Source organism: Gallus gallus, chromosome 3 (assembly GCF_016699485.2).
Source record: "Gallus gallus isolate bGalGal1 chromosome 3, bGalGal1.mat.broiler.GRCg7b, whole genome shotgun sequence".
NCBI classification, from domain to species: Eukaryota; Metazoa; Chordata; class Aves; order Galliformes; family Phasianidae; genus Gallus; species Gallus gallus.
The window spans coordinates 97,060,111-97,084,899 of record NC_052534.1 but is presented as its reverse complement, the minus strand read 5'-3'; the positions used below and the strand labels follow the sequence as shown (position 1 = coordinate 97,084,899).

The following is a 24,789-nucleotide window of genomic DNA, read 5'->3' as shown; positions in this document are numbered from 1 at the left end:
TTCCACTCAATCAGACTGGATTTTATTTGACTTGATTGTTATTACTGCATTACTGTGTCACCTCAGAGTCCAGGTTGGACATAAAATCCTACATTGTCCCTGTGCTTGATAGGTGACAGTCGGAGGGAGTTTAGCATGTAAACTATACCAAGAATGAAGAAACTTTTGGATGGAGCTCTGGAGAGCTGTACTCCCTGACTCATCCACCACCACCATTCAGCAACATGTTAACAAAATGCTGTGTTTTTTTTGCCATATTGTGTGCCTAGCTTCACTACGATGGTAAGCAACTGCATTTTGGTCAACAAGGAGTGCATATCTGCTCTTACAGCAGGATGTGCCTCATCAGAAAATGGGCAGTTCAAGCCAGTTTCACTACATATGTGACTGTTTATATATGTACTCATTGATGGAGAATGACTGCACTTGGTCACACAACAGAAACACGTCTGGTGAGGCCTGGTCCTGAGAACCCTATCCTGTAGAGAGGGTACAGGGAGCAAGTAACTTTGAGCCAAAGGAGAATGTTAGGAAAGGATGTGATTTTTTATTCCCATCTGATTTAGTGATGTTTTAATTTCACAGATAAGAACAGTTTTGAATGAAGAATGCCACAGCAGCAATAAAGTAAACATGCCTTTCTGGAATTACTTTTAAGCTTTTCCCCATTCACTTGGTCTGTACATGAAGCAATTCAGGTTACTGAATATTTTAAGTAGGCTGTTTACTAGTGACATTTCCAAAATTTAATAATGACTTAGTTGAAAAAGAGTGATCTTTTTTCACACAGAAAACTTTTAAATAAACACACAGTTACAGTGTTTTGCATTTTCATAACCTTTCTGCCTCTGAATGTCAGCACCTTAAATCTTAACAAGTAACCCTAATAAATGATGTTCAGACATCTCCAGTGAATTTACCTGTGTGTTTCAGACATTAAGTGATCTGTTCAAATCTGGGTACAGAACCTAGAATGCCAAAATGCTAGCAACCACTCTGACCACTGCAGGGAAATGTTTCATAACAAACAGACAAACAAAACCAAAAACTAAAAACCTACCTGTCCAAACTAGAAGTTTAAATGCATTTTTTTTTTAATCTTACAGATATTTAGTGAAAATCTTTGAGCTTGTGATCATTTCAGAAGGTTTACCCATTGCTAGTAGAGCTGAACACAAGTAGAATAGCATGGGACATGGCAGAGGGTGAATGCTGGATAATTCAGTGAAGACAGTCTTAGCGCCATCAAGCAACTTTTGCAGTGCTGTAAAGGTTTGAAGAACCTTGACAGCCACACTAATGAATCTGTATTTTATCAGAGTAACATCTAGATAAGCACTGTACACACTGGTCAACAACTTTATGGGGAGATGCACAAGGCTGGACTGGTAAGAAAGGCACACTGATTTTCTCAATACTGTGGTGTGTTTGTAACTCACTGAGAATCATGCTAGCTCCTCTAATTTCGGGTTATTTTTTTCTGTTTCTCTTTCCTAACATTTCAGCAGTCAAACTGAATATATTAAAATGTTGTTAGAAAAGAAAGAACTTATTTATGAATATGCTGGACAGTACCATACTTCTCTACCGCTTCCTTTACAAAAAACCCACACATGTTTACTCTGAAATAAATTCTTAAGACTACAGTGAACAATCAGAAATTTTGCTGGGCAAAGCCCCCATCTCTGAAAGCAGAACTGGAAAGTTTCTTGTTTCAACAAATACTTTAGGCATTTTTTTTTCATTGGACATGTTGTTTCAAGGAGAAAATGCCTGTCTAAGAACTAGTAAAACAAATCATCTCACATCTAAAGCATAAGAAAAGTTTACAGACATTTGGCAGAAATAGTTGGAGCATTTGATTACAAGAAAGGAGATTTCAAACCTCTGTCCCTAATCTAGAGTTCTTTTAAAGACTCATGTACCTTTGAGGCTATGTTATGCTTTAGACCATTAAAAGACACTATTTTCTCCTGGTCAGTTTGGGAAGTTCTTTAATCATGTTAGCTCCTTTCAACCAAGCTTTTTCCTCTCCCAACCCTCCCCCCACGAAAAACATCCAGTGCTATACACCACCGAGACAGATATCCATGCAGTATCGACTTTATTTATAAAGGATGGTTTGGACATGAATGTCACATTTCTTTAGAAAGTTTAAATTAACTAACCAACAGGTGAAAACTGCACAGGTGATGCTATTTACATAAGACAATGTCCGTCTTCCTTCCCAAAACTTAAACAAATCCAACCTCACTCTGAAAGGAAAACAATGAAATACATAAACACACTGACTTCTACCAGTTATCTTGTAAATAGCAGTCTGTCTCTTGTAAATAGCAGTCAAGTCTCTCATACTTACTGAAATTACCTTTTCCTTGTAAACGTTACAAAATTTGCTCTTTGGCACAGTCATATTCATGTCATCATTTCAAGACTGATACTGTAAAGGCTTCAGGCACCTAATGGCATTTCATCAGTAAAAAATCAACGATACCCTCATTGGCGTATCCAGCAAGAAAGACTGCCCAAATATTAGACACTATCCGGCAATGTCTATACTTACCCTTCTTGCATCCAGACTGAATGAAGTTTACACAGATTCTATAAAAATAAACATGAAATCTGAAACTTAGACAATACTTCCAAAAATCTAAACAAGGATTGTGATCACTGACTTCACGTTTAGTGCACACAAAAATACTGTGATGCCTGGTGCCTTTCTAGAACATGCTTTTATTTGGCCACCTAAATTCCTCAGAGACATAGTCTCTATTTTCTCACTTTTTTGTGCACCTTGGCAAGAAAATATCCCCAGTAAGTGTATTAGGAGGGTTTCAGAACCATCTCATCTGCTGTCTTGAATGCACTGGGCCTAGCTTGAAGTTTGTAGTCATTACTACAATTTAGTCAGAAACCAAAATCATCAATTTTCTAGATCACTTGCAGGTAAATCTCACCATTCAGTGTTCTCAGTTGTGCCAGGCAATTTCATTTTCATGTTTAAATTTTCAGATTTCATTGTTAAGTTTACTTTCATGGCTCTTCCTTATTCTATGAAAATCAGACATATGATTATGCTGCCATCCCAAGATTCCCGTATACTAAAACTATCCAGTTGGCACCTTTAAAAAAAAAAAATAAGACTCCAACTGGGCTCCCATTCTTTAAGAATTATACTTTACATATCTTCATTAAAATGCGTATCTGGATCAATCAAGAGCAATAACAAGAGTGCAACAATTCCTGTTGCCTTGTGCCAACTGTTAGATAAATAAGATTTGTAAAACAAAATCAAAATCTGTTCCTACATTTACATTTCCTATTTCTGGAATGAACAGCAAGTTTTCTAAAACTCTTGCTTATCAACTTGCATGTGGTCTTTTTTTTTTCCGTCAAAAGAAATGCATTCATTGATTTCCTTTCTGATCAATTTTTTTTTTTTTTGCTGCCATGAGGAATAATGAGTTTCTGTGCCTTTCCCAGGAATCAAGAATTACTTCCGTCAGATGATTAAATTAGAAAATTCACTTACAGTGTTTGGAAATAAGAGGGTAAATTGATTCTAATAGACAGTGGCAAGCAGTCCTGTTCCTACTCAGAAAGCAGAGCCTCTCAAAAGCCATTTCACGAGACGGTGGCAATTAGTCTCCTGTATCTTTCTTTTTTTTTTTTCTTTTTCTTTTTTCTAGTTTCTGTTAAATATGTCGTCCAGTCAGGAAGAAAAGTGGTCTGTCCTCTTTAGCGTTGGCAGTCTGGAATTCATCCCTCAGTCGAAACTGCCATTCATCTTCCAGCTCCAGCCGGACAACAGTCTGGCGAAGAGAATTCCGATCTTGACAAATAACACACAGGGTGGCACCTAAGTAAATAGTCAATAAGAAACCCATGTGAGTATCACCCTTGCTCTCAAATCACCCATCTCTGACCACCTCTAAGCAAGAGGGATTTCCACCACTTCCAAAACATGTGCTACAGATATTCTTGAGTGAAAATCAAGACATTCACGGCCTTCTTCTGTAAGAAGACCGATTATCAGGGTCTTCTTCTGTAACCTGAGATACGTAGTATTCATCTAATATGTATGACTAGCAATACATTCCTTCTCTTTGGAGTAAGAAAGGTCAAATCTGTCAAGTTGAAGAGGATGGTGACAGAAAACAAGGTAATGCCTTACATCCATTACTGTTCTAGACCTGCTGATCATTACTTTGTTAAGAGAAAACCTCACTCAACAAAACACACCACAAGCCAATCCCCACAATGGCTAATTAAGTTCTGCGTGCTTTGCTGACCAGAAATGATCTAATATGAACTGTTTTGACTGGCATGCTGATACCATTTCAACATACATGCATGATTTCCTGGCTTTTGAAAAAAGTGCTCAGTCAAGAGGAAGTTACCTCACATGCTCTCAATACTCTGAAAAAGAGATGGTGAGATAGAAAGATGCCCAAGACAGAAACAGCTGAGAATACAATAAAGAGAGTCCAGTGGTGTTTAATGCTGAAGTGACTGATTAGAAGGTCAACTAAACAGGGGAGACAGGGAACTCCTGAATCAAATACACTTCGTGCTACACACTGCAAAAAACAGCTGATTTGTGCAGGTTGATAGCTTCTTGTCACTTCAAAAAAAAAATGCAGAGTAACTCTGAATGAAGCAGTCCTTTTATACTTAAAAGTTGTTCTAGAATGGGTATAGACACAGGGACTCACGTGGCTTCAGTAGCACGTGCAAGTTAAAGCACTGCATACCCTAATTTGTGTTAGACATACCTACACAAAACTGTATTAACTACAACAAAGAATGTGGCAGTTCATAACTTCGCCTGTTTTAAGAAGGCAGTGGCAATGGTGTTTATACTCCAATGACAGCTATAGCTGAGTGAAACAAATCCCCAGAGCACTGAATCTCTACAACAGCAGCAGAACAATCCAAAAGAAGTTGCAGTACAGACAGAAGTGATTTGTCTCCAGTGCTGTCCATGATCATAAGCACTATGTGGAGAAGCTGGTTACTAAGAATAAATTTTAATGATAGCATTTGTATTTCCAGGTACAGCAAACAGATTTTGGTGAACTCTTATCATTATCCATTTTCTCTTGACACCTGAAAAAACATTACTTGCAAGAATACAATGGGTGAATATTTCATACATAAATCTTAATCATTTTCAAATATGAAGTAAGAAGTTATGTGTGTATACACACACATAACAATATAGACCTTTGTTTCCCTATCTGCAGGACTCTTAACACTGTTGTAGATCAATCATCAAATATCAGATATGATAGGGCATGTAACCACAAATATAAATATACACATGTATATGTGCAATTTTTCACATAAAATTCAAAATCAATGGTTCTTTTCCCATTTTCTTCCCAGATTTCCAGAGACCATGTCATATAATTCCCTGTAATAAAACTGTTGAGACTCACCTTTAAGAAAATGGAACTTCTTCAAAAAGCTAGCTACAACAAAGGAGTCACAGAGGTATAGCAGGAGACCACTGAATGTCAAACCAGAGGAACTGATATTCAGAGAGTGAGGCCGTGAACTCACATAGCAAACTGCAATCTGATTGGGAGAGGGGTAAGAAACATAGAAATTAGCTTTATTCAGGCTTCTTCATATCAACCTGAACAGTATTTGCACCTGATCCACCTTCAGACTTGCCTTCCAACTCCAAACACCATGATCCTTATTATTCCTTTGTAACAATTCCTCTACTTATTAAAAAGCAATCTAAAAGCAGTATCTGTAACTACTCATTAATCATAATTACTCATTACTACTATAATCATGAGGTTTAGGTATGAAAGATTTGAAATATGCAGTAACGATGGCTCCCCACAGCCATAACTCCATGACAGGTGCAGCTTATGTACACAAGCATAAATATAGTAACTGCACAGTCTGACACAAGAAGAACCCTATAGAAAGGTCTAATGCCATTTACATCACAAAAGGATTACTCCAATCACTATAGTTGTGCATCTACGTAATTGCATGAGGTTTCCTACTGTCTAATTACTTTTTCTATTACTAATCCCCTACTCCAGTGGGAACTAGGAATATTTATAGCATCCTTTCAGGTTTTGTAAATTTCGAGTTAAGGAATCCCCTACATATGACTGGGCTTCCAAACTGCCTTTCTAGTTACTTGGGGCAGACCCACATCCAGCAGAAATCAGCATGATTCAGTGGAGGAAGGTTGACCCACAGCAAGACAAACTGGCGCAAGATGTCTCTATTTATGCATAATATAGATGCAATAATTCCTTCAGTCCTACTGTATCATATGCTTGCTCAGATAACAATTCCAGAACTGAATTCAACTTATTTCATGTGCTGAATAGTTTGGAGCTGAAAGGATGCAGTGGATGAAGACACTAACAGCACAGTGCCCTTCCACAGACTGTGTTTTTCCTGGCATGGTGGGAACCTGCAGTAGCTCAGCCAGAAAGGACTGGAAGACACAGATCAAAATGCTCTGGGAGCAGCACGGATTGGAAGGTCATTACACAGCTGTTTTGGTAAAGAAGTTAAGTTTGTAAATGCAGCAAGACTGATTTTCATTTAGTATTTAAGTTGAGTAAAAAGATAAAAATAGTTCAGTGCAAATCAGCTCCTTACTATCGCACTTCTACATGACCTACATCTGTATTTAAATATAACCTTGGCTTTAGGTCCAAAGCCACTGGGGAGAGCCAACAGCTCTTGAATGCTAATGTCAGCCTCTCTCACTCTGACTGTGTATCTTGGTATTTGCTTCTCTGACTCAGCTTGTCAGTCAAAAGTGGACTAAAACTTTTGTATTTAGAAGTGCTTTCTAAGGACTAGCTAGCATCTGTAAAACTCTTGTGGAAGACATTTGATGTAGGAAGGACCAAATTGCAATAGAGTGGAAAAACGCTTCTTTTAAAAAAATGTGTTCTATGTTAGTTCAAAATCTAATACCACTCACAGACTCTATTAGACAACTCTGATATTGCTTTCCATGTACTTTATTTGTAGTTTCTCAGTATCTCCCAATATTTCCCAATATCTCTACAAGACCAAGAATTTAACACTATGGGGTTCTATTATCTGTTTATTTGAAGGCTGTGTTGTGAAGGAATACATCAACAAACTCATCCAAAACATAGGCAATACATTTCTAAAGCTAATTAAAGATTACTTTGTTTCATACCTGCGGTCCTAAGTTGAGGTAACAGTCCACAGAGAGCACTGGATGTCTATAATTCTTCAGTGAGAGAGGGAAGAAGCGATGGCTGTGATACTGGAGGTATTTTTCTAGGAGTAACTGGGCAGGTGCTGCCAAGAAGGTATGCTTGCTGTCAGGAGCACAAATGTATTGAGCAGGTGAGATTGAAACTGGAATGTCAGATACCTATGAGGAAAAAATATTTCTGGCACAGATCAATCCTGATCAACCATGTTGCATTTATCCGAATTCTGGTTTGTACAAAACACATCTCAATCCAAAAATCTAAGACTCATATATCACTATATCACTATCTTCTATATAAGAAGAAAAGTCATTCAGACAAACATATCTGCTACTAAAATTGTTGAGAGATTCAAATAACTATATTGGTATTTATAGAGACTTAAATGTTTCTTCTTTGATACCAAAGTACTCCTAAATATGAAATCATTTGAAGATAAGCAATCAATACTATAAACCTACAGTGAATGATTATCTATACTGTAAAGTGATATTTTGGGTAATTTGGACATTAGATTTTAGAAAAAAAAGAAACAAACATACCCCATTATTGGCAACAGAATGATGAACTGTTAATATTTCAGCTCTCCTGGTTACAGGGTACAAAAGGGAAAACAACATTTTAACAAGGAAGAAGAGGTCTCAGTTCCCACCTTAGACTTAATGTGGAAGGATCTTTGCCCTCCTACTGCGATTTGCTTTTTCATGACACTGAAGTGATTGAACCGACAAATGAGAAGGCCAGCACTGTGGACACGCAAGTTGAAGTCAACATCATCACAGGTAAATCTAGGAAGAATAACATCACAGCACTTTAGAAGAAGGCTTCTCATCACAGACTAACAAGTACAAGCACTCAGGGTCTTTGATGAGTACCATATGATGGAGAGCTGTCAAACATACCAACACTTCACTTAGTAGTCAGTCATGGAAAGAGTCTTCAGCTTTGTAATAATAGGTGAGGCCAGTAGCAATGACTAGAATGAGTTCAAGATGATCAGAATGAGGGAGAGAACCATTAGGGAGTGAAATAACCAGAAACATAGGGGAAAGCAGATAGAGGAAGGTAGCAAAATGCCAGGGAAATGACCCAGTAGTTAAAACATTTCTTTGTCTCTAAGTACAATAATGCAGTCATGGAGAAAATATACGAATAATGAAACTAATTCCTTTGACTTCCAAGGAAATGGAAAAGGCTTTACATTTGATTTGTCAAATGCAAAGAAGTCTGCCTAATCATTTTTTCCTTTAAAATACAAATATCTGTTGTTGACAATAGAACAAAGGGCAATGGGCACAAACTAGAACACAGGAAGTTCCATGCAAACTTGAGGAAAAACTTTTTTACTGTGAGGGTGACGGAGCACTGGAAAAGGCTGCCCAGACAGTCTCCTTCTTTGGAGATAATCAAGAACCTCCTGGATGCTTTCCTGTGTAACCTACTGTAGGGAATCTGCTGTGGCAGGGGTTTGGACTCAATGATCTCTAGATGTCTCCTTCAACCCCTGCAATTCTGTGATTCTGTGATATCCAGTAATAGTTTTATATTCCCCTACAGAAATAGTGCAATTTTACAGTAGAGAAAAAATTATTTGAAGACAAAGGCTCTTTTCTTAATCCAACAGAACTGCTGAGACGGAGGAATAAAGTAAGCAGAATGAGGCCAAACATCCTTGAGCTAAATTTGACCTATTTCAACAATAAGATGGAACAGAAGGTAAACTTCTAAAGCTTACAACATTCAAATCCTCCAGCCTTCGGAAAATTCAGCCTCAGTTCTCCATTTGGAATGCAGATTTGCACAGCAAACTGTGCAGAACTGTGGCATTAACATCCAAGGCTTGGATTTAAAACAGCTAAGTGCTTACTACAACAATAGACATCAGTAAGAAAAATGATATTTTATTATATGTTTTGAAAACCCTCTTTGATTTCAGCAATATTTATGTGGATACTCATTATCCCTGACTACCAGTGTCTCCCTGTTTTAAAATATACCCTTTTCTTTGCCAGCTCAGGTTTGGACTGTCATGTAATGCTTCAACCTCAACAGCACCCACATACAACAATACGGATTAAAGACACAGGCAGGAAATGGATGATGTGGTCTGGCATTCCTGGCCTTTTAGCATTGCTGCCCATGCTCATATCATTTTATTTTATTGCACTGTCATTTTCTTCATTAGCAGTTCATAATGCTTCATAAGATAATACCACTAGACTGCCTGGGAGCACTGTTCTGTACCAGAAGATGAATGGGAGCAAATTTAAAATGCTCTTTTAGAGCCAGACTGATAGTGATAGGAATTTAGGTCATCTGTTTATCCAGACTAATAAAAGCAGAAGAGCTTCCACTCAGTTAGAAATAAATTTGAGCTTTAAAAGACATCTTCCTGAGAAATACAATAGTGTTCTGTTGTGCATTTTAGATGACCTGTGCTACCCCCAAATAGCTTAAAGAAAAATAAGTGTTTTAGATTTCCTGTAATACGTATCAGCCCCATGTGGATATATTGTGTATGCTGAGATGCCTAAAGACTCACTTTAGACAGAGGAATCTCACTTCTGACAATAGCTACTACATTCTGTTGTGATAAATGCTTGTTCCTCAGAACCAAAACCCCAGGGTTTTTTCACATAAATCAGTGAATATCTGTGAGGTGATGCACCTAGTGAATGCAGTTCTGGTAACTGTGGTGATACTGTTCATGGTAGTATTTTAATATGAAATACTCTATGGGGTATAAACGAAAAAAAAAGGGAAGGCTGTGACAGCAGAATGTGAGAAACAATCATTAATGTTCATGATACTCACCTACTCCTTTCTTCTGATTTTGCTGATAAACATATGTGAAATAGAATAGAAATAGGAAATAGGAATAGGAATGAAATGGAATAGTTCAGTTGGAAGGGGCGTGCAAAGATCATCCAATCCAACTGTCTGACTACCTCAGGACTAACCAAAAGTTAAAATATACTAAATTATCCAAATGTCTCTTCAACATTGCAGGCATGACTACCTTGCTAGGAAACCTGTTCCAATATTTGACCACCCTCATGGTAAAGAAATTTGTCTTAATATCTATTCTGATCCATGTTATGCTCCTCAACATAAAAACAACAACAACAACAAACAAACAAACAACAACAAAAAAAAACAGCTATATCTCTGTTCCATGTCAGAACAAGACTTAGTTATGCACCATCCACCCATAAAGCCATGATTTCCTTTGGAAAAGTCCAAGTGAGCAGGAAGAGAAATATGGTGTTACCAGAAGGCCACTTGGATAAAACTGGGAGGCCTGCATTACAGTATACATCGCTTAGTGCATCTACGCCATAATTCAAATGACCGCTTATTTGAAACTATGGGGATAAGAGTCTCTTTCTAACTATTGGTAATTTGGGAAGGATTTGAATCTTCAAAAAGAAAACAAAATCTGTTTGTGTTCCGTTAACAACCTCCTGAAAATCCAGCAATAGCGTTTGTAAAATTTATTTGGTTCTTTATATCTTTTGAAAGATGTTACAGATTCACTTACCTGTTCTGATTGTATTGTACATTCTGTGTCAGATCAACATTTAGCATAATGAAATCATGTACATGGCAGCAGGAGAATGGTTCCTTGATCTCAGCAGTGTTTGTTTTACTGGACCATTTCCTCATCCCAATTAAGGCATAGTGAGTGACATTAGGAGTTGCTTCAATACGTTGCAGAATGTGCTTCAAGGAAACATTCCTTTCAGTCCATGTATAGTCACTACAGCAATTAGGAAAATGTGTTGAAATACAGAGAGAATAATCAGAATCTTATTCAGCTGAACAGTAGTTCTCAACAGTCCATCGTAGTTACCAGGTAGAATCATAGAATCACCAAACTTGGAAAAGACCCACAGGGTCACCCAGTCCAACCATCCACCCCTCATCAATAGTTCTCACTAAACCATGTCCTTCAACACAACGTCCAAATGTTCCTTGAACACCTCCAGGGTCGGTGACTCCACCACCTCCCTGGGCAGCCCATTCCAGTGCCTGACCACTCTTTCAGAGAAGTAGTATTTCCTAACATCCAGCCTGAACCTCTCCTGGCGCAGCTTGAAGCCATTCCCACTAGTCCTATCACTAGTCATACAAGAAAGTGTAACTGGAAGTGTTGATCTGCTTGGGGGTAGCGAGGCCCTACAGAGGGATCTGGACAGGCTGGATGGCTGGGCTGAAGCCAATGGGATGAGGTAGATAGTATCAATGTTGTACTCCTTTATTGCAACTTTTCGCCCCGTGTTACTGGGTAGACTCAAAATTTAAAACTAACTAGTACTTATGTGGTGGGGGACTGATATGTCAGGTCAGAAATTTACCTTACATCTTTCAAAGTATTCACTCAGATTTCCAGATTTTTAAAGTTACCTGGATAATGTTGCAATGTACCTGGATAATGACCATTGGAGGGTTGCTGACTTTATGCCATAACTTAAGTGTAAAGTGCAAGATCGTCCTACGCTACCTCTCAAATCCATAAATCTCAAAGCTTTCAAGGAGTTTATTTCTTTTTGAAGGTTTGCTATAAATCCTGCATTGCCATCATTCTGGGAATAGACAAAGACATCTAGAACAAATAATGTACTAAGGTAATGAAAATAAAAATACTTTTTGAAGATTTGGGGTATTGAAAGAGCCACACAGACTGAGACTGACAAACAATCCAGTGGAAGTCAGTTGCCCAATTTGCACAGAAATGTCTTTTAGCTTCCTTAGAAAAATCCTACTGAAAATGTACAAGTGAATGTATGTGTTTGCTCAGTGTGTGAAGGACTGTTTACAGAGCTTGAAATCTGCAGTTCTGGTTTGAACCAGAGTCAAACTATACAGCAAAGGCTGCAAGGCACTTAAATCCTCAGGGACTAAACATTGTGGAAAACAATTTTTCAAATGGCAAATATGCTCTGCTTGCACAAGGTAAAAGTAGTATATGGAACATGCCATTTTAAAACTGATATGCAGTGAAAGTTTAAAAGAGATCAGCTGAAAAAGCATACGGTCTTCTGTTTACCTTTTCCTGTCTCCTGAACAATCAACTTCTACTGCATTCCACATAACGCAGGAGTCATCTGAAATGACAATGAAAGGCCAAATATCCTGGGGCTTTATGCCCAGCTCCTCCTGCCGATTTCGTTCTAGCTCCAAGTTGTGATAAGACAGCTCTTTTATCAGGAAGTGTGCCGCACCTGAAACCAAGAACATAATCCATAAGATGAAAAGTAGGGGCAGAAATTGTTTGCTTTTAACTTGGTATCCTTTTGAAGGGAAAATTTCTGGACCTCGGGGTATGACTCACTCTGAAGACTTCAATGCCCTAACACTCTCCAGAGCCAACATACTGTGTCTCTAGCCAAGCTAATGACTGACAGATCCCCACTGGAAAGCATGCAAAACGAAGCCTGATTTCCATGGTAAAGATTTCTTAATATCTGAAGGGTTGAGTGACTGATCATTTTAACCTGACAGATAGCGTCTCCACTATCATCTCTTAGTGTAAACATCTAGAAATGTGGATTAACATTAACTGAATGACATGGGAGCAATTTCTCGACTCTCTATTCTCAGTGGTTGTCACTACTGCTGTCTACAAATTGCATCACTAATTCAACGTGCTGAATATTTCACAGATATTGTATTAACAGAATCTACTGAAGAGATGTACCTCATCAGTATGCTCATTAATCTTTACCCATCTCATTTCTCCCACACACACATCTGAAGCTGTATCAGAAAGCTTCCAGTCTCATGAACTCAGTTGTTTCACTTCCATGAGATGCAGCAGTTATCTCCTCTACCAGAAAGTGTGAGCACAATTCAGCTGAACAAACAGAAGCATCTAGCAATATTTGAAGCTTCCTGGGTACCTGAGATTTCTATGCAGAATTAGCAATGACACAGCTTTCTGGAAATAGCATGCAACTTAGTTCCAGAAGAAGGCAGAGTAGGTAATTCTGTCTGAATTAACTACCCTCAGTTCTATTTAAAATCAATAGAGAAGACAAAGTATTTTCATGATATGATTCATCTGGCTTGTTCTACATGATCTGGATTAAGTGAACTGCCCCTAGGACTGTTACACATTGTCTTCAAAGAGAATCCAGATCATCAGATATGGTAGCTATAAGGTATATATCTACACTTCACTGATGAATAGCACCACCTCAAGGGCCCAAGTCACAAGTCCATGTTTTTTTATGTCACACTTCATGTCACACTTACCTACTCCCGCGCTGTTGAAAATGCTTGGAAGAACAAGCATAATGTGGTTGGGCCAGTACTTCTTATATATGGCCATTTCATATTCCTTAACAACTAAAACATGCAAATGACTGGCTCCATCCATTGCATGATATAAATTGAAAAGCCCATGTTCATGACGCCCAGTGGTGGGAGTAAAAGTGGGGCTTTTTATGAAATCTTCACTCTGTAAATAAACAGAAGAGTCAGTTTTTGTATTAAGCTGGATAACATTTAAACAAGAACCAGGTCCAAATTGGTTTAAGTCCCACTACATTGCTACATTTTAAATCAGCTTAACAGGAAAATAAACAACTTTTATAAGAGTTGGAAAACAGAAAACTCCAACTACTAGCTTATCTGACTGGTGAGAGAGTGGTGAATTGGGTAGGACTGCTAATTTTGACTGCCAACTACGCATGGACCTTGAGGCTAGATCTGGAAAAGGGTTCAGATCTATATGACAGAACATCGTAAGAAACATACCAGTCCAAAACTGTAATACAAGTCTTCTGACTGGCTATCATCCAATCTTGAATGCATTTAAACTCATCAGGTACTTCCAAGTTTGGTAGTGTATCTCCATTGTGCCCTGTTTCTACAAACATCCAGGACTATTCCAGTCTGAGGAACTGATTTCAGCCTGATGCCTACTAAGGCTGCTAGGGACCCAAAATGAAAACATGCCTTTTCACAGCCCTCACAATTAAGCACTACAGATTAAAAATGTCAAAGCAGAATATGATGGGTTTAATTCCTGTGGAGTTCTACAAATTTAATTTAAAGTGCATTGAGAAATATATTTTATAGTAGTTTTATAATCTAGGTTTATATCTCACAGCACTTTTCAACCATTTTGTAGTGGACAAACAGATAAAGAAGCAAAGGGAAAACAAACAATTTTGGCAAAGCCTCAGAGCAAGTCTGTGACAGAAGCAGGAGAAGAACCCACAACTACCCAGGGCACAGTTCATGTTGTGTAGCTAAGTACAAGGTTACTGAAGTTTAAACCTCACATTGTACAGTTGCTGCTACGTTGCTGTGTGGGGTCTCCCATGTTGAACTTTGAGGACATAAATGCCTAAACTGAAAGGTGATATTGATAGATTATCATTTATTGGAAGCAGCTTATTTTCTCAAGTAAAGTAGCAAGCTTGCGTTGCTACTGATTCACAAATTGCTCCAATAATGCATATAGCCTAGCCTGAACCACTCACAGCTTCATCAAAAATACGGATATTAAGAGTCATTGTAAAGGCCAACATCAGAGGCTGAATAGCCTGCCAGATGTTTTACACAGTGTTTTCTACAAGTGTATCCTGCAATTCTTTGGACAGTCTTAAAGCCATGGAAAAGAAAGCCTAGTTTTTATAAGAAAACATCTGAGCACTTATGCATAATAGGATTGAAAATCCATTGCCTTTCTTTACAGTAAAAAATTGCTTCCTTACAGTCAGTAAACTGTATGATAAACAAAACCACATCTCTGAGGCCAATTGCTGAAACTGTTCTCACTTTAACATCTTCAACCCATAACCAAAGAACTTCAACCTCAGATAAGATAATATGTGAAAAAATCAGACTTGGTAATGAGAAAAAGAAAAAGCTTATTAGCGGCTTGACAATTTTGCTTCATGTCTCTCTTTCTGGGAGAAAATACAAGATCAGTATCAGGTCCTTATCATCTCTTGACAGCACGATCAGAAATGTAAAGAATCCTACAATGAATCTTACAGTTCGTCATGTCTCTCTCCTACATATAGCTGCAAATATAATAATTCATCTACCTTATCTGTGACTAGTGGTAGCCTCATGCTTTCCAATTGTCTTCCTGGTTGGCTAAAGACAAAATGATGCTCCTTTGACTTTGGAATGATAAAATGAAGCTGGATCTCTTCTCCCAGCATGGAATAGGAAAAGGCAAATGCATGCAGAGTGGACTCATAAAGCTGAGGATGGGAAAAAATGGGATAATTCCAGTGGTTAGTGTCAAAATTATTTCCTACAAAGTCTCACTGTGGTGAATATGCATTCATAACATTACCAAACATATAACATCACTCTGAAGGCCCCAGATTATAAGAGGAACAGAAACTCTACAGTCCCCAGGTCTGATGTCTAGTCAAGGCAGGTAAACCTCAAGACATAATAAAATCTGTTAATCAGCTCTTTCTTTAATCCATACAAACAGCTTGTAAGTCAATTTTGTAAGTCAGTGAATAAACACAAAACTGTGTTTGGGTTGTATCTGCTTCAATTTCTGATCTAAATATTTATGTCTGGAAATCTTTACCTGGTATCTGGGATTGAAACCCATATACTGATGACACTGTTCACAGTGATGATAGGTGTTATACGCTGCATACTTGGATAATCTCATTCTAGTTGTTTGACGGTGGGTGTACATATCCTCCTGCCTTCTGCTAATGGGTCTGTCTATTAAAAACAGAAACAGAATTTATGTAACATATATTCTAGACCAGAGTGCATTCCCTTGTGACAAATTGTTTCTGTCACTTTAATTAAATTATGGAACAATGGCAGGATTAAATACATGCAAAACAAAGTATAATTTCATTCTGAGCATAGTAGTGGTAAGTCCATGAACTTGCTGAGGTTGCAATGTTTCCCTTTGATTGGGTTATTAAGGGCAATCTTAAACAGCATTTTCCCCACTATCAGTCCCTAAGCATTGCCATGAATAAGTAGATGTCAGTCAGACTTTGTGCCACATCATATTTGAGTCAATTCCCATGCACTTCACAATTGACCTGTCCAAACTCTCTCTCTCTAACTTTGGGTATAAAGGTATTGCAGAAGACACTGACAAAAAGCTTGCTGAAGTCAAGATAAAACCATTGAACTTCCTTTGTCCGTCCTGCCAGTCATCTCATGATAAAAGGCAATTAGGTTTGCCAGTCATTATTTGCCTATGATTGTTCCATGCTAGCTGTTCCCAATCACTGTCCTGTTCTTTATGGTCCTGGACATGATTTGCAGGAGGGTTGGATCCATAATTGTTCTGTGGACTGAGAGTAGGCTGAATAAGCAGTAATTGCGTTGACTTTCCTTCTTGTCCTGAAAAAGAAAGGCAATGATATTTGCCTTTTTTCAATATCAGGAATCTCCATCCATTGTCCTGACCTTTTAAAGGTGGTATGATGTTGGCAAGCTCTCTTGGCATGCTTGAATGCATCCTACCCCATCCCATGTATGTCCAGCTGGCTTATGTATGGGACCACAGTAAGATAAGACAGTAATTTCACCTGGCCATAGACATTTTCATTTATTATTTGCCTGTAAGCTAGATGAGTGTTACAGCACACAGAAAGACACAAACACATCTAGCCTGCAATCCACATGCCCTAATTTAAATGCATACTTTAGATAAAGTTTACTGTAGAAGTGCTTATGTCCTATGAAGACTTATTATTGAAGTCCAGAGGACTAATTCACACCTTAATACCATAGGAATTTAAATCTAGACAGATACATATCACCTATTACAAACCTAAATCAAATAAACCTATAAAGATCCCTCAGAACATAAAGTACATAAATAAGAGATAAGTCACTTCACTGCTACAAATTGAACAACGTTACAATAGAAAACATTAAAATACTCACTTTTTGTGGGATCAGAGTCTCTTTAATGAGACTACCTCTTAATGTGCCATAAAACATTATTAAGGCTCATAATCTAGTGTTTCATCTTACAAACTACAAATCTTTTTTCAATTATTATTTAGTCAAGTGCAATTCTAACAGTTTTACACTGTTTAAAAGTCAACACAATTCACATGTTAAAACCAAATAAATGTATGTATGCATAACATTCTAGATTTTTCAAATTCTAACCTTCACTGTTCACAGTCTGAAGCTTGGAACAAATCAGACTTGCATCTTCGTATTTTGGGTCATGGATAGTATAGTCAAAAGGGATCTTCTTAAACGTCTCCAAATCTGGCCATGTATCTCCAGGCTGATGATAGCATTGATCTGATTCTTCTTTCATGTCTATAAAATTATTGACAAATAAAAATTAATGAAATTACAATTGCAAATATTCCTTTTATTATTATAGAATATTTTGCTCTAAGTACAATACTTGCATCATTTTTTCTTTAATCATTCTGATGAAGCAATATTATTACGCATAAAGAGGTGCAGTTTTGCACAAACATACCTCATTTCTCATTGCAATTTTGGCCTTTAATTCATAATGAAAACAATTTTTAAGGTTCAAGTAAGGCTGATCTACCTGTATCCAGACACTTGTGGTCTTTCCACTGCACATTTGTGAACTGAGTGAAGAAAAAATACTCATTCTCATTGGTAAAAAGAAACTCCACTTCAGAAACTGGGTGTTAAGTACCATGCAGAGTTAAAGTCAAGTGCCCCTTCTAAGGGGCACTGAAGACCGGAGGAACTGAAATCAGGCCTTCTTTGAAACAGGGAAATTGACATAAAACAAACGAGCAAGCAAACAAACTTATGCACGCCAGTCCTAATGAAATACTTCTTTACTTTTGTCAAGAGGATGAAAATAGTGAAGAGTTCAGTTTGGGAGTCAGATGTCAGCTATCGTAAAGAGCTGCAACTCAATGCCTATGCGTATTAAATGATTATTTACAACAGTTAAAATCCAAAGTAAATATGAACTCAGATGGAATGAATTGGATGGTGAAATTCCAGCAGAATGGCATTCAATTCAGTATTCCTCATGCCTACATAAACCCTTCATCTGTGTAAACCTCTGAACTAGCTTTTAAATTTGGCATATTATTTTGCACAACTACTTTGCTCAGAGCTACATTTTATGACGAAAGTATAGTAACATCATGAAAAGATGTCATCTGCTGAGTGAAGTTAATGCAGCATGAACCAGGCTATGATTTTGAAGCATAGACACTACTCCATGCTCCTATTTCCTTACGGCACCCAGCTTTCACTTGTGATTTCATCTTGATTTAACTTGTCATGTTGGTTGGTAACAACAACATCAGAGCTTGCTGTTCCGGTCAGGTTACCAAACCTCCCTAGACTCCTGCTCAGCCCCATGCTGAACTCAGTGGCCATGTAGCTGTCCTATCAAACCCTGGGCTCCCCGGCTAAACTGTTCTATTATTATATGATTTCTCTATGCAACTGATCCATAATTACTGTGACTGACTATCTGGAAAGAGAAGAGAGTGAGTAAATGATAATTTTAGAATTTCAGACTACAACTAGCTATTAGAAAGCAGGAAATGTTTTTTTCTTCATGTGGTCTTATGTATTTAGAAAATATAATATTGCTCCGGGTAATACAAATGTGTCAGTTTTTCACCAATTGTTTTTACGTAATTTGCCTCAAAATTTCATTCCAATTTTAAACTTAAAGATGATGGCTGGATATCATCTAATGTACTTAAATTCAGATAGTTATTTACCAAGAAAAACAGAGGTTTGTGGTTTTCTTTTCAAGAGGAAGACTAAACTCTAAATGATGAGTGAAATATTAAAATGCTCTTAAGTATCAGTTGAAGATCACAAAAAAATCTAAAACTATTTCAACAATCTAAATTAATTGCTAAGGAGAACAGTATAGAATATGCAGAAAAATTACTGCTTGAATTAATATAACAAGTCTCTGAATTCTCCAGAAGCAAATTATATTTGTATTTATTTATATTATTTATAACAAGAACTTACTAATGTTGATTTCTTCCTCATCATAAACATCCACTTCTGTCAGCCTGATCAGCATTCTGGACAAAATACTGAGGAACTGCAGATAGGCACCTGTTTTCCCTATCTGTAAATATACAAATCAGAAAATACGGAACTTTCATTTTCATCTGGAAATTGCAACTGAAGTGAAAGCAAATATTAATATTTAGTGTTTGCATATCCCTGTACTTTCCTATTCCTAACCATAAGTGACATGCTGAAGTTCTTGATGTTTTTGTGCTCTTCATGTAGGAAGTTAGTTTGGAAAATGCATTTTGTATCACGGGTCTAATTATAAGACAGCAAACTTGAATTTTCTCTCTCTCACAGTTGCTAAATTGGCAATGACCACTTAAAAATCCACATAAACTCATGAAACATTCTAAAAACAATCCACATGATGTAAAATAACAAAAGAATTACTTCAACTCTTTTGTATTTGCACAGTTCATCCGCACACTGAGTGCTGTTGAAGTACCCTGAAGGAAGAAGTGTCAAACATCTACTGGAGAACTTGTCCAGGCCCCATCCACTCCCGGAGGACATGACATACATGATAATGCATTGTTCCACCTCTTTTGCTGAAAAGATATTATTTTCCTTCCAGTGTTTTCAAATTACCTGTGAAAAGCTTGTTTTAAAATTAGTTTGTTACTTTGAACTTTTATTTTTAGCCCACCAACACAAAATATGTATTTTCTCTTCCTTATACCCAATTGTTTTGTCATCTGCCACAGTCAGAGTTTTACTCAATTAATTGCTCAGTGTCTTCCATATAAAGTTTATTGATGATCACATGGGGAAATAACACTGTTACACTTTAAAAGGAGACAGTACAGAAAGGGTTTCAATGAGAAAAAAAAGAGACCTGCAAACTCATTTCATTCTGACAGGAGAATACAGAGTGAAGTTAACATGTAGATCAGTTTCCACACGTTCTCTTTCTGCAACTATCTGTTCTCAGGTAGTTGTATCAGATTTTGAAACACATCTACATTAGTACTGCATTTAAACCCCAGCTTTCACTGCCAGTACTGCTGGGGTATGCCAGCAACATCATGTGTTGAACAATTAAAAATAGTGCTGGACTTAATACTTTCCATATTTCAAGTAGCTTTTTCATTTTCTCTCAACACTTGAGTCTTTGAAGATGGAACAAGAGCAAGTAAACATTTGCGTTTGTCAAAGTTCATCCCTGTTACTCTCAGTAAATCAGATTGCACTTGAATGAGTGTTTGGCAAGGGTTGAAAAGGGTTCCCTTTTCCCTTTTGAGGCTAAAAGAAGCCCGTATACTGTGCGTTATGTTAGCACGCAACTCCATGTTGTCCAGGGGTAATACAGGAAGAAGCTACTTTCCATTAGAGCACAGACCCACAGACGAGATGTTTCTAGTTCCCAGTCTGAGTTTTCATATAAAATCCATTGAGACTCATGAGAATCTTTCTACTAACCTTGGAACAAAGCTCTAAGCTTCAATGAAGTACCTGTTTATTGGTAAGCAAGGCAAAACTTCATTCTCCACATTTGTGGCAAATTGATCATACTTTGTTTTATTAGAATGTATTTTCTACATTTTTTCTCATAGCTGAGATTACATTTCTATGCCATTATGAACATACGTGCCTCCCACCATCCTTTGATTAAACATTAGGTGGCCTGACAGATTAAGAGCTCTGTAATTTTGAACAAATGAGAGATAAATTGTCGAAAGTACAGAGCTGTCATTCCTCATCTGTTTGGAGCGTATTCTTAGAATTGTCAACAGGCTGAAAGCCTTACTTTTCCCTTTCAGTAACCATTTAAAACTTGCTCTATTGAAAACATCTATTTTTTGTTAGCTCAGGAAGCAGGTTTTCACCAATGGTTTTCAACAATACATCTGGGGTCAGCAGGCTAACCCTAAGTGGTACTTGGATGAAAGGTAGCAATTGTCTATTGATTCAAATATACAAAGCAGTAGGGTCACAAATTGAAAATGCTGAAAACCATGGGATTAAAAATATTGGTCCCTGACCAGGAAACTAAAACATATGCACTTTCGATGTTCTATGCATCACATCTTACTTAATCTCATTATCTGTCACTTGAAAACTGTCCAATATAGTACTGAGCTTTATGAACTACTAGGTATTAGCAGCCCTGTATGGAAAGTGCTGGTGGGGGCGGGCAGGAATCTCTCATTTTCAGACTGCTTCTCTGCAGGCAGAGAACCCAGGCTGAACACATGACAACATTCTTACTCTGACTCCCCTTACTCACGTATTTGCCTGTATTTTCTACTGAAGAAATAAGTTGGTGAAATAAAGAACACTTTTCTCAGTTCATTTAGAGAGCAGAAGATTCAAAAGGAAAATGACTTCTACTTGACAATCGACATTTGCTCCAGAAGGGAAGAACCTTAAAAATCTGAATTTATAGCATGTTCAGATTAGTAAATGTGCCTTTAAATTCAGTAATATGATTCTAAGATTCTAATATTATTTTATGTAACAACACATGACCAGATGGAAATGCACAGAGTGTCTTTGCTTGCTTGAAAGTACTGAGGATCTGTCATAACACACAGCTGCCATATCTCTCCAAAGAGTTCTTGTCTCATATGTTACCACTCTTCTTTTGGATCAGTTTTTTGAGGCATCTGCAAAGAGATGCTGCAAGCAGGATAAGTCAGCTGAGGGTCATACCTTGTGTCAAATAATTGAAGTATTACTCTAATTTGTTTCTGGGTATCTGAATTTGAAAGACAGAAGTCTGATGAATTAGAATTTGAAGGAGAAAATCACAGAAGACTAAGTTTTAAAAATCTCATATTTTGTGAAAATTTCCAATAAATAAGGAATGTGGTTCCTGAAAAGATTTAGCATTTTGGTTTCTATTTTCATCCTAAATGCAAGGAGTGATTTTGTGAGATATTAAGAACATGTTTATTCTGCAGTTCTTCACTCATGAAGATTGTAGATGTACAAAAGCAGGAGGAGAGAACATGAATTCAAATTCTTCCCAGAGAAAATTCCAGAGGAATGAAGGTTCATCTTCTGTGTCAAAGACCCACAGTGCCTACAAGAGTGGAAGCTGTTAAAAGAGTTTGATCACTGAACTGTACCTTTCCATAGAGATCGATAATAAACTGAAAACAAACCAAGAACTGGAGACTGAGAGAATCCAGTCAGAAAAATTAGATGCATATCTTCATGCTTATTCATAAAAAAGGTCATCCAAAGGTGCTGTCGTAGCAGGTCTAAGAGTAATGAGGTTTTTTTGTTTGTTTGCTTGTTTTTTAACTTGTTCCAGTAATCAGACATGGGGAGCACTGGAAGTACTTTATTATTCTCATGTGTTTCTAGAAAGTACCATCTGATAACAATCTTCACATTTAGGAGTAATATGGCAAAAGGGTAAATAATTCCATAAGGCTTTTCTACTTTAATTTCCAGGTGAGATAGTTCTTCACATACCACAGCAGTGGTTTTCAGACTGTGGTCTGCGAACCAGTGTTGATTCATACAACATATTCTGATGGTCCGCAGACAGCTGGTCAAATGGTGCTGGGTCTTCTCCTTGTTTCCACTTGCTACGTTCTGCTAAGAGACAGCTAACAAAAGATATATTAAATACTTCCCTAGTACCTTTATTACATTAGAAGAATGGCATTTAAGCCCATTGTAGTAAAATTTTAGTAAAAGGAGAAGAGACCCAAGCAGTATGGGCCGCAGTTTTCTTCCTCAGAAAATGCCTTAAGATGATTTTCATTCCCTGAGAAAACTTCTACAATCAGGAATGGGCAGCTACTTACAGAGCACGAGCAGCTTCCCTGCCTATGGAAAATGCTAGTTCTAGGTTTGTAATATTCAGGTATAAAAACAACAGTACAAAATTTTCATTGCAGTTTGGAGATCTTTAAGATAAATGTTTCTAAGAAAAATATTTCAGTGAATTCCTGATAGGCATTTTGTTCAACGTCGTACACTTATACCCATAGCTGTGATACTCATTCATACTCACTTAGCAATGTCTTAGCTGCATGATCCAATGCAAAAGTAGGAAATAACCCGCACCGTGGATATAAAACCATAGAATCATATGGAAAAGGCCTCTAAGATCATCTAGTCCAACCATCCGCTTATCACCAATATTGCCCACTAAATCATGTCTACCATTTCCTTAAACACCTCCAGGGACCGTGACTCAACCACCTTCTTGGGCAGCCCGTTTCAGTGCCTGACCACTCTTTCTGAGAAGAAATTCTTCCTAATATCCATCCTGAATCTCCCTGGCATAACTTGAGACCACTCCCCCTAGTCCTGTCGCGAGTTACGCAAGAAAAGAGGTTGTCTCCCACCCCACTGCAACCTGCCCTCAAGGGGTTGTAGAGAGCAATTATGTCTCCTCTGAGCCTCCTCTTCTCCAGACTGAACAATCACAATTCCCTCAGCTGCTTCTCATTAACCTTCTGCAGACCCCTCAACAGATTCACTGCCCTTCTCTGGTCACACTCCAGGGCATTTATGTCCTTCTCATGGCAAGAGACCCAAAACTGAATGCAGTACATGAGATGGGGCCTCATCAGAGCTCAGTACAGAGGGATCACCTTCCCTGTTCCTGCTGACTGCACTATTTCTGATACAAGCCAGGATCCCTTGGCCTTCTTAGCACTGCTGGCTCATGTTTAGCCTAGCGCTGACCAGCAATTCCATATCCTTTTCCTCTGTGCAGCTTTCCAGCCACTCTGCTCTGAGCCTGTAGCGTTGCCTGTGGTTGTGACCAAAGTGCAAGGCCCAGTACGTATCTTGCTGAACTTCATCCCGTTGGCCTCAAACCATCAATCCAACCTGTCCAGATCCCTCAGAATGTCCTCTCTATACTTCCCCACAGCTTGGTGTTGTCTGCTAACTTACTGAGGATGCACTCAGTGCCGTCATCCAGATCGTAATTAAACAAGATGGGCCCAAATACTGATCCTTGGGGACAAGTAGCCAGCTAGATTTAAATCCATTCACTACCACTCTCTAGGCTCAGCTTTCCATCCAGTTCTTCATGCAGCAAAGAGTGTATCTGACCAAGACATGGGCTGCCAGCTTCTCCAGATAACTGGAGAAAGGATGGAATTTCACGTAAAGAAAGTGATATTAAAGGTGACATTCACTGCTGTACAAAGGGCCCACAGGAGCCCTATTCCATAGTTGAAAAAGAGTTTCATATGACAGTTAAAGGTGGTGAATATACCACGGTAGGAAGCTAATGAATAAGCAAGCTGCTTGTCTCAATATAATTAGCTAAATGTCCCATGTATTAAACAACAAATTCTTCTGACAGATATGCAGAATGTTCTCAGAGGTCTCTGAATGACTATTCTGAGAAACACAGATTTACATCTGAGACCCTAAACCATATGCTTTACGATCAAATGAATACTAAAGCAGTACTTACATATCAATAAATCTGAATTTTTAGGGTGTCTTTGGGAATAGTCTCTCTGTGAGTTGTGATATGTACACATACAAAATTCTACAAAAAATTGTCACAGCTTATGTTTTTCTTAGAGATGGATGTTAACAACCTGCTCCA

At 37.9% G+C, this 24,789-nt stretch overlaps 1 protein-coding gene across 4 annotated transcripts in view; it reads right to left on the bottom strand.

The window, feature by feature from the left end:
• Window positions 1-2,087: 2,087 nt before the first annotated feature.
• Window positions 2,088-24,789, bottom strand: part of GREB1 (growth regulating estrogen receptor binding 1) — an 86,340-nt gene continuing 63,638 nt past the window's right edge. For 3 of the 4 annotated variants that reach the window (XM_004935766.5, XM_046939478.1, XM_040698123.1), the window contains 11 exons: window positions 19,206-19,308; window positions 17,370-17,528; window positions 15,805-15,947; window positions 15,299-15,460; window positions 13,494-13,698; window positions 12,286-12,460; window positions 10,777-10,995; window positions 7,888-8,023; window positions 7,196-7,396; window positions 5,442-5,580; window positions 2,088-3,859 (listed from right to left, as the gene is read on the bottom strand). In XM_004935766.5, the coding sequence (XP_004935823.2) occupies window positions 3,696-3,859; window positions 5,442-5,580; window positions 7,196-7,396; window positions 7,888-8,023; window positions 10,777-10,995; window positions 12,286-12,460; window positions 13,494-13,698; window positions 15,299-15,460; window positions 15,805-15,947; window positions 17,370-17,528; window positions 19,206-19,308 (1,806 nt within the window). In that variant the 3' untranslated portion in view covers window positions 2,088-3,695. Of the gene's footprint in view, window positions 3,860-5,441; window positions 5,581-7,195; window positions 7,397-7,887; window positions 8,024-10,776; window positions 10,996-12,285; window positions 12,461-13,493; window positions 13,699-15,298; window positions 15,461-15,804; window positions 15,948-17,369; window positions 17,529-19,205; window positions 19,309-24,789 lie in introns of those variants that run through there. The other variant, XM_040698125.2, reaches the window with a different exon arrangement.